This window comes from Chaetura pelagica, unplaced genomic scaffold (genome assembly GCF_000747805.2).
Source record: "Chaetura pelagica isolate M959 unplaced genomic scaffold, ChaPel_1.0 scaffold117, whole genome shotgun sequence".
Taxonomy (NCBI): domain Eukaryota; kingdom Metazoa; phylum Chordata; class Aves; order Apodiformes; family Apodidae; genus Chaetura; species Chaetura pelagica.
In genome coordinates this window covers 916,876-928,918 of record NW_009954185.1, presented here as the reverse complement: position 1 = coordinate 928,918, position 12,043 = coordinate 916,876, and the positions used below count along the sequence as shown (strand labels likewise).

The window sequence follows — 12,043 nt, the reverse complement described above, 5'->3', positions numbered from 1 at the left end:
AGCAGCCGGAGGGGGATAACGGGGGAAATACAAAGAATAACGTAGGGGGTGAAGAAGGTGGAGGGAGGCAAAGTAAAGGGGAGGGGAAGCAACAAGGGAAATGAAGAAATGAGACAACGAATCGGTTGCGAAGGCGGCCCGTCCCGGCACCGCCACAGCTGCCGCCGTGGGGGGTGAAACGGCCGGACCGCCTGGGTAACACTGGGAGCAAGTAAGGGAAGTGATGCCGGGCACTGTGCTGCTGGAAACGGCAGGTTCTTAATGTCTCTCCTTTCTATTCTGTTCCCTTTCCCCACAAAAATGCTGTTGGTTCAGGAGGTCGGAACTGGTTAAACGCAGGTGACAGGAAACTCCAGCAGCAGTGGAAAAGGGAGACTTTGTGGAGCTACCGCAGCAGCAGGGAGCGCTGGTGGAAGGCTTGGAAGAGCTCATGGTTTGGTTGTGTTTGCTTCCAGGCTCCTCCAGGAAAGGTAGAGGAAGTGGTGAAGTACGCGGTTGATGCCGGCTACCGTCACTTCGACTGTGCCTATTTCTACCAGAATGAGAATGAGATCGGGAATGCAGTCAAGCAGAAGATCAAGGAGGGGGCCGTGAAACGGGAAGACCTCTTCATTGTCACAAAGGTACAAGGATGCAGGATGGTTGGGGCGTTTAGAATCATAGAAAGGCTAGAGCTGGAAGGGACCTTAAAGATGATCTAGTTCCAAACCCCCTTGCGTGGACAGGGACAACTCCCGGTAGATCAGGTTGCTCAAGGCTCCATCCAGCCTGGCCTTGAAGACCTCCAGGGAGGGGGCTTTTCTCAAAGTGAAATCCTTGCTCCATCTGTAAAGGAACCTACGGGCTTATTCCCTTTCTAACAGTATTAATTTCTTAGGTGTCTTGCGTGCTATGAGTTCCATCCTTTATTTGCAGTTTGGGCTGAGCTTTACTTAAGGAACCATTGACAGCTTTGAAAAGATAGCATGGTTGTTGCTGATCTAATAATTTCCTTACATCTGTTAAGTCACTTAATTATGCTGAAGGCTCATTTGCTCCCATCCTAAAAAGATCAGGAAAAAAAAAAGATATGTCTGAATACAGAGGGGCTGTGCTACTTACTAGTTTGCAAGACATTCGAAAATGCTGCCATGTACAAAATGTAAGGCTGAAAGGGAATAGAAATCAAAGTATGAGACTTCAGTCTGAAGTATTTTCTGTGTATTCATCAAATCTACTTGTCTCAGCAATACTCTTTACCAGAAAGTGAACACTTTAACTAAAAAACTTCTGAGTTCAGGTTTTCACCAACAAAACCATAAAACATGCAGCATAACTAACTTTTACCCCATAATCCTCGTTTTTTTTTAAAGGACAGGTTTTTTACTTGAATAGTACTTGCAGGTTCTTCTATTTAAATTATTTGAATTTTCATTTCAAAAGCGAAGTAAAGCTGATAAAAGTTCCCCCTGTGGCCATTAAAAAGGGATAGAAGAGTAGCTATGAGCTGCTCAAGACTAAAAATTTACACTGAAAAAAAAATTCTAACACTAGCAGCTTTGCTCTGTTAGATACACCTGGCAGAGTCATATGTTTAGTTCTGAGAATCTCTATTAATGAGTAGGAGTACTGATTGTCCATCTTCTCTACTGACTCCCTTACTTGTGGCATGTTTGTCCTACCTTGCTATTAAAATACTGGCATCCATTGGCTTGGTATCTATTCAGTGTGCACTGGGTAGAGGGGAGGGACTTTTCCTCCCAGACAACCAAGGGAGAAGCTTCAGTCCCCTAGTCTGGACTGTGGAAGCTGTAGAGTAACAATTGGGCTTGGTTTCTTCCCGCAGTTGTGGAGCACATTTCATGAGAAGTCCCTGGTTAAGGTAGCGTGCAAGAAGAGCCTCGATGCACTGCAACTGGACTACCTTGACCTCTACCTGATGCACTTCCCTATGGGATTCAAGGTAATCCTGCTCCACATTACTCTTCTTACCTAGCTAAAAAGATGGTGTATTCTCTCATCGGTGCTGTGACTATCTTCACTAGGCAGCTGGGATGTGCTCTGGTTCATTTGACACTTCCCAGAACCCAGTGGTAGCAAGCATTCAGTCACTAACTAGGTAGTGGCATGTTTTAGCACATGGGTTTGGCTTTCTTGTTGAAGCAAGACTGTCATAGGTATGACCACTGCTAACGAACTCCCTAGTTCTTCAGGGAAACTAGGACCAAGAGATGATGGCACTGTTTGGGATTGTGGCCTTCTGCTGGGCTGGAACAGTGTAAACATCTCAGGTTTTGGAGATGTTGGCTTGATCTGGAGTAACCAGCAATGAAAAATGAAGCACAGTACAGAATGAACATGCTTCTTTTTTTTTCCCAGTCTACGCTTGTGTAAAATAAAATAAAACTCTAGGAAAAAAAAATGTAGGGTGGTGTCTGTTCTCTTCATGCTCCATCTCCCTGAGTTACTCACATAATTGCTACTAATCACCACTCCCTGTATGCTGGAATTGATTTGTAGAAATATGGCCTTCATCCAAAAGAGGGTAGTGATGAACATGCATAATGTTTAGTTATGTTTAAATAACCTGCTAACTAGCTGCCTATAATTTGAGTCTGAAGTGCTAGAAAACACTTAGAAATTAAACTCTTTAAAAAAATCTATATATTATCTGCCTTGAAAAAACAGGCTGGTGAAGAGCTGCATCCTCTGGATGACAAGGGTATGAGTATCCCCAGTGACACAAATTTTCTGGACACATGGGAGGTAAGTTAATGTTTGCTTTTTAAAGCAGATGTCAGCACTAAAGATGCAGCAGAGATCTGTACATACCATGAAATTAAGGAATAAGTTTGGGTTTGGAGGATAGTCACACAAAACTGCAGTTTATGATGAAGATGAGAACAGCTGATGCTACCCCTTGTTTTGAGGAACAAGAGGAGGATGTCTTTCATAAGACTAAAGAGAGGGAAAACTATTAGCACTATAGGTGCTGTCACTAAAGCAATATTTGAATACGCACAATGGTAGAACTGGAATGTAAATTAATCTGGGTGTGGCTGTTAGTTTTCTGGGTGTTTCATGCAGATAGGGAATTCTCATGCTTTTTAGTGTTGGGCATCAGCATCTCAGGCTGTCCTTCAATCCTCCTTTTCTTGTGGACTGAGAGGATTCAGGGTCTGCTCCTCTGCTATCTGCAACTCTGTGATGTTGGAACTCTGGGAATCAACAGATTTCTCTATAAAAACAGATTACGGTTGCAAGAAAGTATTTTGAGGTAACTGAATCTAAGCTAACATCCTACATGTTGTGTTCTGCCGACTCCTAGGTAGTGTACTGGCATAGGGGGAGGAAGGGGGTGAGTCTGCATTGCTTTTTTCACTCTAATATAATGACCCACAAAGAAGCCAAGGCAAATTATTTTGCTTCCTATTACAGAAGGGTTATTGTACATAAAGCATCCAGGTGCAAAGGTTAGGGTTTTTTCTAAAATTTAAGATACTATTATTTAATCTAGGGTGGGTTGTTTGTTCGTTTGTCACTAGCTTTAGGCAAATTTGAATAGTGTAGCTGACAGTAATACCACCTCATAAATACATGTTGGTTGTCCTCTCTAATTAGGCCATGGAAGAGCTGGTGGACTGTGGTCTGGTAAAAGCTATTGGTGTATCTAACTTTAACCATGAGCAGATTGAAAGAATCTTGAACAAGCCAGGACTAAAATACAAGCCAGTAATGAACCAGGTAAGATTCTTATTTCCATTGATGTTGACTAACCTTAGAATATTTCTGGTTGTCTGAAGGTCCCTTCAAGTCAGCATTGCCTGCAATATGCAAGGCTTTGTTATGGTGTCAGTATGGATGGGTTTTAGCCTACAGGGATCTCAACAGAAAACTTCTTTGTAAACTTGTATGTATATAACACAGTGGAGATTTGACAGCAATACCATACAGAACAATATGGATTATTCATATCACAGTAATATGAAACAGATTATTTCATTTTTAGACAGTGAAAAAAAGGTGAAAATATCCACTGTCTTGCATAGGACCTTGTGACTTTTTCTACATGCCCTCTTTAACACTCCCAGTGTCACAGCCCAAGTTGCCACAGATCCATTTCTACCAGTCCTGGGATAACTGCCAGAATTCCCACTGAGAGCTACTGTACAGGCATAGGAATGCACAGGAATGTTCTAACTCACTCACTGGACTTATTTATCTTTCAACATTAAATAAACCATTTCACTAAACTTCATTATAAAAAGGAGGTTTGAAGTATACAATTACCTAAAAAATTCTTACCTTGTGCCTCATGAATGAAATCACAGGCCAGCAGGGGCATCAGGACCTTCTGACTTCCTTCCGTATGCAACTTTTTTTCACTCAGCTGAGGGTTGTCAATTCCCATCTCTGCTGGCTTGGAAACACCCAGGGAAATCCTCAAAGTGGGTCCCTTGCAGGCATGGTGTTGCCTGTGCTGCTCTGCCAGGCTTAGGGCTAGAGTGTGCACTGGCCAGGCTTAGCCCAAGGGGACACTGGACTTGGAGTGATTTTATTGAAGGTTACAAAGTTCCAGTTTAGATGAACACAACTATCCCCATGTTAAAAGCCACACCAACTTGAACACTTTAAATAACTTTAGACTTTGACTCTAGTTTGCTTCTCCATAGGTGTGTCTGTGCCACATGCTGTAGTTACAGTAGTTGCCTAGTCTAGATCAGGTCTAAATAAACTACTGTACATGAATTTCATGTCGCAAAGCTAAGTGTTTAGAAATGGCTGAATATGTGCATGGTGCCACGTTACGCAGTGCAGATGCAGATGTGGTCACACCATGGCTTGTGGAAAGTTGAGCTGCATCCCCATGGAGGCTCCTTGTTTCCAGGTAAAGAACACCTTGTCTGAATGGCTGGTTGCAACACGAGCTGAGCTGACCTAAGGAAGCTCATCTCCCAAGGCTTCTTCAAGATCAGGGACACTCCCTGAGAAAAGGTTGGGTAACTAAGAGCAGAAAATAAATGTCAAGGATTTTGAGCTGCCCCTCTGAAGATTCAGTTCTTCTCTTCAGAATCCAGGAAGGCTCATATCTCAGATTCTCAATACAGATAGCACTTTCACTCTTATCTATTTCTCACTATCTTTATGTAATATGAAGCATGAGTAAACCTTCTTCTCTGTGCCAGGCCTCTAGATATTGCTGTGACATTAATATATATATATATTTTTTTTTAAGACAGATCATAGTCATTATCCAGATCATAGTAATTATATTGGGAGTCTTTTTTTCACATTTGCTGTGACCCAAGAGAAGTTGTTAGTTACATTCTGGAGCTCAGTGCAGTCAGTCTCTGTGTCACCCACTATGTTTCTGTGCTTGCAGGTTGAATGTCATCCATACCTCACCCAGGAAAAGTTGATCAAGTACTGTAAATCCAAAGGGATTGCTGTGACTGCATATAGCCCCCTTGGCTCTCCTAACCGCCCATGGTAAGATTGCTTTGCAGCCTTTCTCTGTACAAAACAATGAATTTGCAACCTGGATCTTTGAGGCAAATTATGTTAATAATGCATGTATAATTAGAAAAGTGCTGTTGCTTTGTTGCAGATTATTTCATAGAAAATGTCAGGCTTCCTGCATGGAAGGTAATCCCTTTCTACCATCAGTATCTTGGCTTTTGTTTTCAATAGGGCCAAGCCAGGGGACCCTACGCTGATGGACGATCCCAAGATAAAAGAGATCGCAGCTAGACATCATAAAAGCCCTGCTCAGGTAAGTGGGGTTGTCAGGGCAAACTATTCCTTCTCCTGAGACATTTTTACAAGCTGGTGGCCAGTCTTAGTAGATGCTGCACTCTCTAAAGAGACAGTATCATGGGGTTGAACTACACTTGACTGTCCTTACCAGTATTTATACAAATTATCAGGTCTTTTGTAAGAGATCTTGAGCACTGAGTTTTGTGGCGGCTGATCAGCAGTAGTATGTGCTTATCTCAGGTGTCCTTCCTAGGGAGATTTCTTCTGCTTCCAGAGAAAACTGCTTGCTCCCCGAGGACCTCTTTCCTCTGAGATTTACTTACAAATTGATCCAACTTGTTATTCCTTTCTCCAGCTAAGTTAGCCAAGCTATTCTTCATAGAAGCCCTGTAGTTTGCAGATCTGTGTCATTGCTCAGTTTGGTCCCTGTTTACAAAGAATTATTCAAGATGAACATTTTTCTGTATTAGTTGCTAGTCACACAAATGAGTTCTTGCACAGTGTGCAGAAAGTGCACTTCAAACAAATCCACACGGTCACAGGCAATCAACCAGAGTCATACTCTAAGACAGACACAGCAGGACCAAAAATTACATGCAACAGTTCTCTTTTGAGGGCTAGAAACTTAAAATCTGTGGTTTTCCTTCTAAGGAAAAGCTTAGCAAAGGTGAGGTACTTACCTGTGAGCTCAAAATAATCTGCAGTATCATGCCATTTGGTCTGAATACCCATAAAACACAAGCCAGAAGCAGCATCATTTTTCTCCCCACCACCTACCACAATGAAAACAAAACAAATCCTGGAGAAGCCAGGATGTAGAAACAACATAGGCCAGGTGCAATTACAGTTTGCCCATAGATTGCAAGCAAATGCTGGCATATCAAACTTGTGTATGCAAACTGAACTGAATCTGAACCAAATCTTCCCAAGAGTGATTATGATTGTAGAAAGAGAAATTAGTTTGTGAATGAAAAAAACCAAACCAAAACACAACACAAAATGCATTTGAATGGATTTCTTGGCCCCCGTGTTCATGTTTATCCTCACCCTTTCCTAGGTTCTGATCCGGTTTCTCATTCAAAGAGATGTGATTGTCATTCCCAAGTCTGACAAACCACAGCGGGTTGAGGAGAACATCAAGGTAAAGTTTCCACTGGGACAACTGACACCTTTTTACACAGGATAGTCACCCACACCCATGTCTCCTTCATATTTCAAGCAACACCTAAGACACATTGGGAGGGGAGTGCAGAAATGTAAAGATTTGGGCTCAGCACTACCTAACCATCTGCAGTTGTTCTTTGGGGAAAAGCATTTTGTTCTTGCCAGGAGAGAAACATGTTACACCAGGAAGCTTAGTGATATTTAGTGAGCCATTCTTCAGGGTGTAAAGGAACAAATTGTAAACACCAGATCCATTATGGTTTATGTGTCACTTTGAGGCTGTGGTTTCCCTTAGCAGAGAGGTTCAGTTGGATGTTTGCTTGTAAGGCATCTTAGATAATATCTTTGTGTTATGTTCAATTTGTGCTGCTACATTTTGGACTGGTGTCTCCTGTAAGAGCCACCAGCAAGAAATCTTAGATGACTCTTTTTTTCTTTCTTTTTTTTTTTTTTTCCTTCTTCTCTGATAGGTATTTGACTTTGAACTGTCTAAAAAGGAGATGGATGTCATCCTCAGCTTCAACAGGAACTGGAGGGCAGTTCCAGTGCTCCAGTATGTTGCTTGTTATCCTTATTATCCACTAGGTCTATCTCTAGCTGTATTTTCATCCTCTGTATCTTGAAAACATTCATAACGAAAACCAGGGAGAGCTCGTATCATAAACCCTAGACCCTGGGTAACGAGACATGTCCTGGAACTGATGTCAGGAAGGACATTCATTCAGGGCACTCTCTTCAGCATCTTGGTGTAGTATGTGCTTGTTCACAAGCCTGTCTTCAAATTAATAACTTCAGCAAAACGAGTATGTTGGCAATGGGGAAGGGAGACTGCAGTAAAGTATGCTGCTGAAGATACTTTCTACAATACTTCAATAACCAGTTATTTCTCTTTTCAGAGCTGTCAATCACAAGGACTATCCATTCAAAGCGGAGTATTAATGCCAGTGGTTTCCAAGAGACCTCTGTTTAATTCCTTCCAGAGTAGAGGATGTATGCAGCTTAGTACTGATGACTTCTTCTGCACTTGACAATCATTAGCAGCAATTCCTTGGCCTCCTTTTTCAGCAGACCACTAGCTGGTATAAAAATGCATCAGTAGGGATGGGTCTTTTGTTATGATGGTAAAAAGAAATCTGGTTTTGATTAGTAGTCAAAAGACAATGTCTTTTCATTTCCTTTTTTCCTTGTCTTCCTTAATTAGAGACATGTTCAACAAAAAACTTTGGTTACTTACAAAGTTTTTTTTGTATGTTCTTTCCAGTGCAGTCAGTGCTACTGGCTCATGAGTTGCTCTCAAGGAATGCTGTCTTTAATTACTTTGCTTTTTTACATAGCTGTGATTTTTATCATATGAATCCCTAATGCTTTAATATTTTATATGAATAAAGTTTGAATAAGAGCAAAACTTTATCAGTGTTGCGCTTAAATTGTTTCATAGGGCTAGTTATAAAAAATGGCTGAAGCCTGTTTTTTAAAATGTTAATGCAGATAGAAAAGAGCTTTTATAATTGCTGAACAAGGACAATGCAGAGACTACTAGTGGCCTACATATCAAATAGGATTATGCTCTAGCTAGAACATAGTGAGCTTCAGGAAAACATGATCAGAAGATAAGGTGACAATCTGGTGTCATCTGAAAAACCATCACCTCATAATAATATCAAAACACAAAAAAACCTTGCAGCTCTGCTGCCTCAAACACTGGGATTCGTCTTTGGTGAATTCTGCCAGGAGGTGGTGCCAGCTGCACCACTGCATAGTATTTCCTAGAAGTAAACCTGATTGTGGTCAGCATGCTTCCTTGCTCTCAGAAAAGGCAGTAACTAGAAGCAAAAGAAACTTACCTACATCAACAAGCAAAAGCAGCACTTCAGCACAGATTGCAGAGAAACGTAGCAATGTAGTTGGTCAGTACAAGGCAGGAGAACAGACGTGCTTGCAAGCATACAAGCTCCTTTCAGGTTAAATTAGGCAATACATGATTATTTCTTCCCCAGTAGCTGTGAAAGCTGTGCTTGCTGCAGCCTTCCCGGTGCTTCCTGTGGAGCTGGCAGCAGCCTCTGGAGGCCTCTTTCAGACGACAGTGACCTGGTTAGAGCAGTGTGTTAAGTGCTATGCTGTCTTTAGAGAAAAAATGAAGAGGGTAGGAGGACAACAGGAAAGTCAGCAGCTCCCCAGCCTTGGTCTCCATGATCACCCAAGCCCAGAAGCACATCTCTCTGAGGTAGACAGAAGAAATATGATTCACAGCTCCTGTCTTGTACTAGTAGGCATGACAATTAAGATTATGTTTATTTTCCTCAAGAATATGTAGGTAAAAGCTGCTGATTTTATGACATGGCTGTCTGGGGTAGGGTAGAACATCACGAGACATCTTTTGAGGTTCTTTGCAATAACATGTTATTTTAAATGCCCTTAGCACAAATACTATCCCAGCTACACCAAGTGGCTCATTCCTACTCATTAACAAACAGTGGGCTGCTGATGGAAATATTCCATTTATTGTGGATGCAGTTTCAGAGTACATTGTTTGAACAAATCATTTTTATTGCAGCTATCGAATGTATTTGAAAGACTCAAAAGAGTGTTTACAAACCCCCAAACAAAAAACATGACAACTCACAGACAATGTCAGGCACAGTTTCACCCCCTACAGATAACTAGGTGCATCTCTGTATGTAAACAAGATGTTTCAGCCAAGCAGGGGAGCTCATCTTTGGGTTGAAATATGTTATTCTTCTTTAGGAAGAAATCAGATGCTGTAAGAGATGGAAGTGATGAAAAGGGAGATCCTGGTATTTCTGATGCACAACAAAGCCATTAACAATGTGCTCAGGGGCTACTTCGGTTGCTCAGTTTATGCCACCCATACACTGTAGGATGTAAATGCTAAACTGTGTGGCATGTAAATGCAAACCAAGCTGACGTCTTATAGCCGTGTGTTTACTATATACAAATGAAAACATCTGTAAATAAGATATTTAGGAGAGAGAGTTAAAAAGAAGCACTATAAAGATAGAGGTTTACTTCATTTTAGGTGGACTTAGTGTACGGCACTGATGGATGGCAAGATTTAGTGTGCAGTCATTTGAAACAAGTTCCAACTGTGTTTAGGCTTTTTTCTTTTTAATTATGGTAGTTTTATATAAATTAAACTACAATGTTTTATACAAGTGACCTATTTTTGACCTTCTATACCCTTACTTTTTCCTCTTTTAAAAACTATACTTTCTTTTAATTGCCCATTACTGGGCAACTGACATTTAAAAATTTTTAATACTTATCTCACCATACCTCTAATGGCAATTATGAAATCTTACTATAGAAAAATGTGTGATTTTGTCTTTATTTTTTAAGCTGTGATACTGGCTAATTATGTATATTTATTACTAAATATAATACTCTAGCATTTATTAAAGCGTTCTAACATTAGTAGTGCCTTTAGGCTAAACTTTGTAAAGCTATGTGTGTATATAGTCTAAATTGCGTTCAATTACTAATTACTAACAACAAAAAGAAATATCAGTACCGCTGTCAGCTAACATAATCATCCAAATTTAGGTATTAACTTAAACTAGAATGGAAAATTTGATACTTTAAAAAAGTATAAAACAAAAAATTAAAACAAGTTATTGATGCAGTATTTCTCATGACATGGGCAACTTACAGAAAATATTACATTGTCAACTAAAGATATTTCTTCCATGCCTTAGTCTAAAGTGCAGAAAGAAAGACTTCTGTATTACAAAAGTAACCACTGTTTTTATAGGTTTACTGCACACCTTTCTTAAGCAACTTCACTTTACATGCATTTTGGGTTGACCTCTTCAATGCCAGGTGAAATCACTGTTCAGATACATAGTTAGTTATAACTATCAGTAGGAGAGTCTATATATTTCACAGCATGGGTTTCTTTAGGAATAAAGGCTCTTGTGCAAAGGCAGTACTATTATGATGAATGTCTAGACTGATTATTAAATACAGTGCTAATATACATGGTTTTAACTGGAATAATGCAAAAAGACATTTCGGTAAATAAACATAAATATAAAAAGAACAATTTAGCACTTTTTCCTTTTTTTTTTTTTCCTTTTTTTTTCTTTTTTCCCAACTGATTGGTCCAGCGTCTTTAGTGGCCTTCTATGGTTCTTTCTCAAATTGTCTCAAACCTGCTGAGAAAGAGGAGGATTAAAGACGGCTTGAAATAACCCAAGGAGATCTCTAAACCAGAGAAGGCATGGCTCTAGATTAACACACAGCAGGTAAGAAGGCAGGACAAAATCTGGCTGCAGCTATGCTCATGCCCCAGGACTGCTGAGAGGCGGTGCCCAAGAGGACAACCAGGATTTCACCCTTCTCGCCTCTGACAGCCCCAGGAAGCACCTCAGGGAGAGCTCAGGAGCTTCCCACCCGGAAACCTGGGGGTTGCTGCACCCAGCCCTCTCCCCAGCTGTGCCTGGGTGGCTGCAATGCCAGGGCAAGGCAGGCTGTGCTGCAGGGCTCAGTGCACACACTCCTGAGAGGCCCGGGCCGCAACCCCTCTGAGGAAGCCCCTCATCTCCCTCAGCCTCAGAGCAGGGGCTCGGCAGCGCCCCAACCCCTCCGCGGGGGCTGCTCCTGTAGGCAACGTGTGACCCCTGGGGCCTTCCATGGGAGCAGAGCAGCGCTTAACGCTGAGTGAGCCTGAAAACCCCCTCTCGTTTTGACGTAGGGTCAGAGGAGGAGGAAGACTATTGCGTTTTGCATTACTTGAAACTCGTAAGAAAAGTTCACAGGGCATTTCCATCGTTCTGGCTTCACGTGTGTATGTGAAGAAAAACGTGATGTGCATATTAATGTGTGGAAAACCAAAAGTTTCTTGATATTTGGTAATTTTATTTCTAGTGAAGAGTCAAGGGATGTTGCAAGACATCTTAAAGCTATTAAACTGATCAGAGAATTTCCATTCTTCCCCACTGGTCCTTAGGCACATACTTCTTTTAATTGACCTTATTTGCAATGTTTTAGATTAAAAATTTTAAAAGTGCTAGGAGGAGAAGTCTGCCCATTTCTTCCTGTAGATCTAGGTTGCATTTCCCAAACTAGCAGTTTCAAAATGACAGTAGTAGAACTCCTTTTGCCTTTACAAGTCACCAATGCACAG

General features: G+C 41.2%; 2 protein-coding genes across 3 annotated transcripts in view; one reads left to right on the top strand and one right to left on the bottom strand.

Moving 5' to 3' along the window:
* LOC104393498 (aldose reductase-like) overlaps positions 1 to 7,839 on the top strand; it is a 14,120-nt gene extending 6,281 nt beyond the window's left edge. The window contains exons 2-10 of the mRNA XM_010003002.1: positions 456 to 623; positions 1,826 to 1,942; positions 2,668 to 2,745; positions 3,601 to 3,723; positions 5,363 to 5,469; positions 5,671 to 5,752; positions 6,794 to 6,877; positions 7,371 to 7,453; positions 7,797 to 7,839. Coding sequence (XP_010001304.1) covers positions 456 to 623; positions 1,826 to 1,942; positions 2,668 to 2,745; positions 3,601 to 3,723; positions 5,363 to 5,469; positions 5,671 to 5,752; positions 6,794 to 6,877; positions 7,371 to 7,453; positions 7,797 to 7,839 — 885 coding nt within the window. The remainder of the gene's footprint in view (positions 1 to 455; positions 624 to 1,825; positions 1,943 to 2,667; positions 2,746 to 3,600; positions 3,724 to 5,362; positions 5,470 to 5,670; positions 5,753 to 6,793; positions 6,878 to 7,370; positions 7,454 to 7,796) is intronic.
* Positions 7,840 to 11,006: 3,167 nt separating this feature from the next.
* Positions 11,007 to 12,043, bottom strand: part of CALD1 (caldesmon 1) — a 95,180-nt gene continuing 94,143 nt past the window's right edge. The window contains exon 13 of one of the 2 annotated variants that reach the window (XM_010002930.1): positions 11,007 to 11,069. In XM_010002930.1, coding sequence (XP_010001232.1) covers positions 11,041 to 11,069 — 29 coding nt within the window. In that variant the 3' untranslated portion in view covers positions 11,007 to 11,040. Of the gene's footprint in view, positions 11,073 to 12,043 lie in introns of both variants that reach the window. The other variant, XM_010002932.1, reaches the window with a different exon arrangement.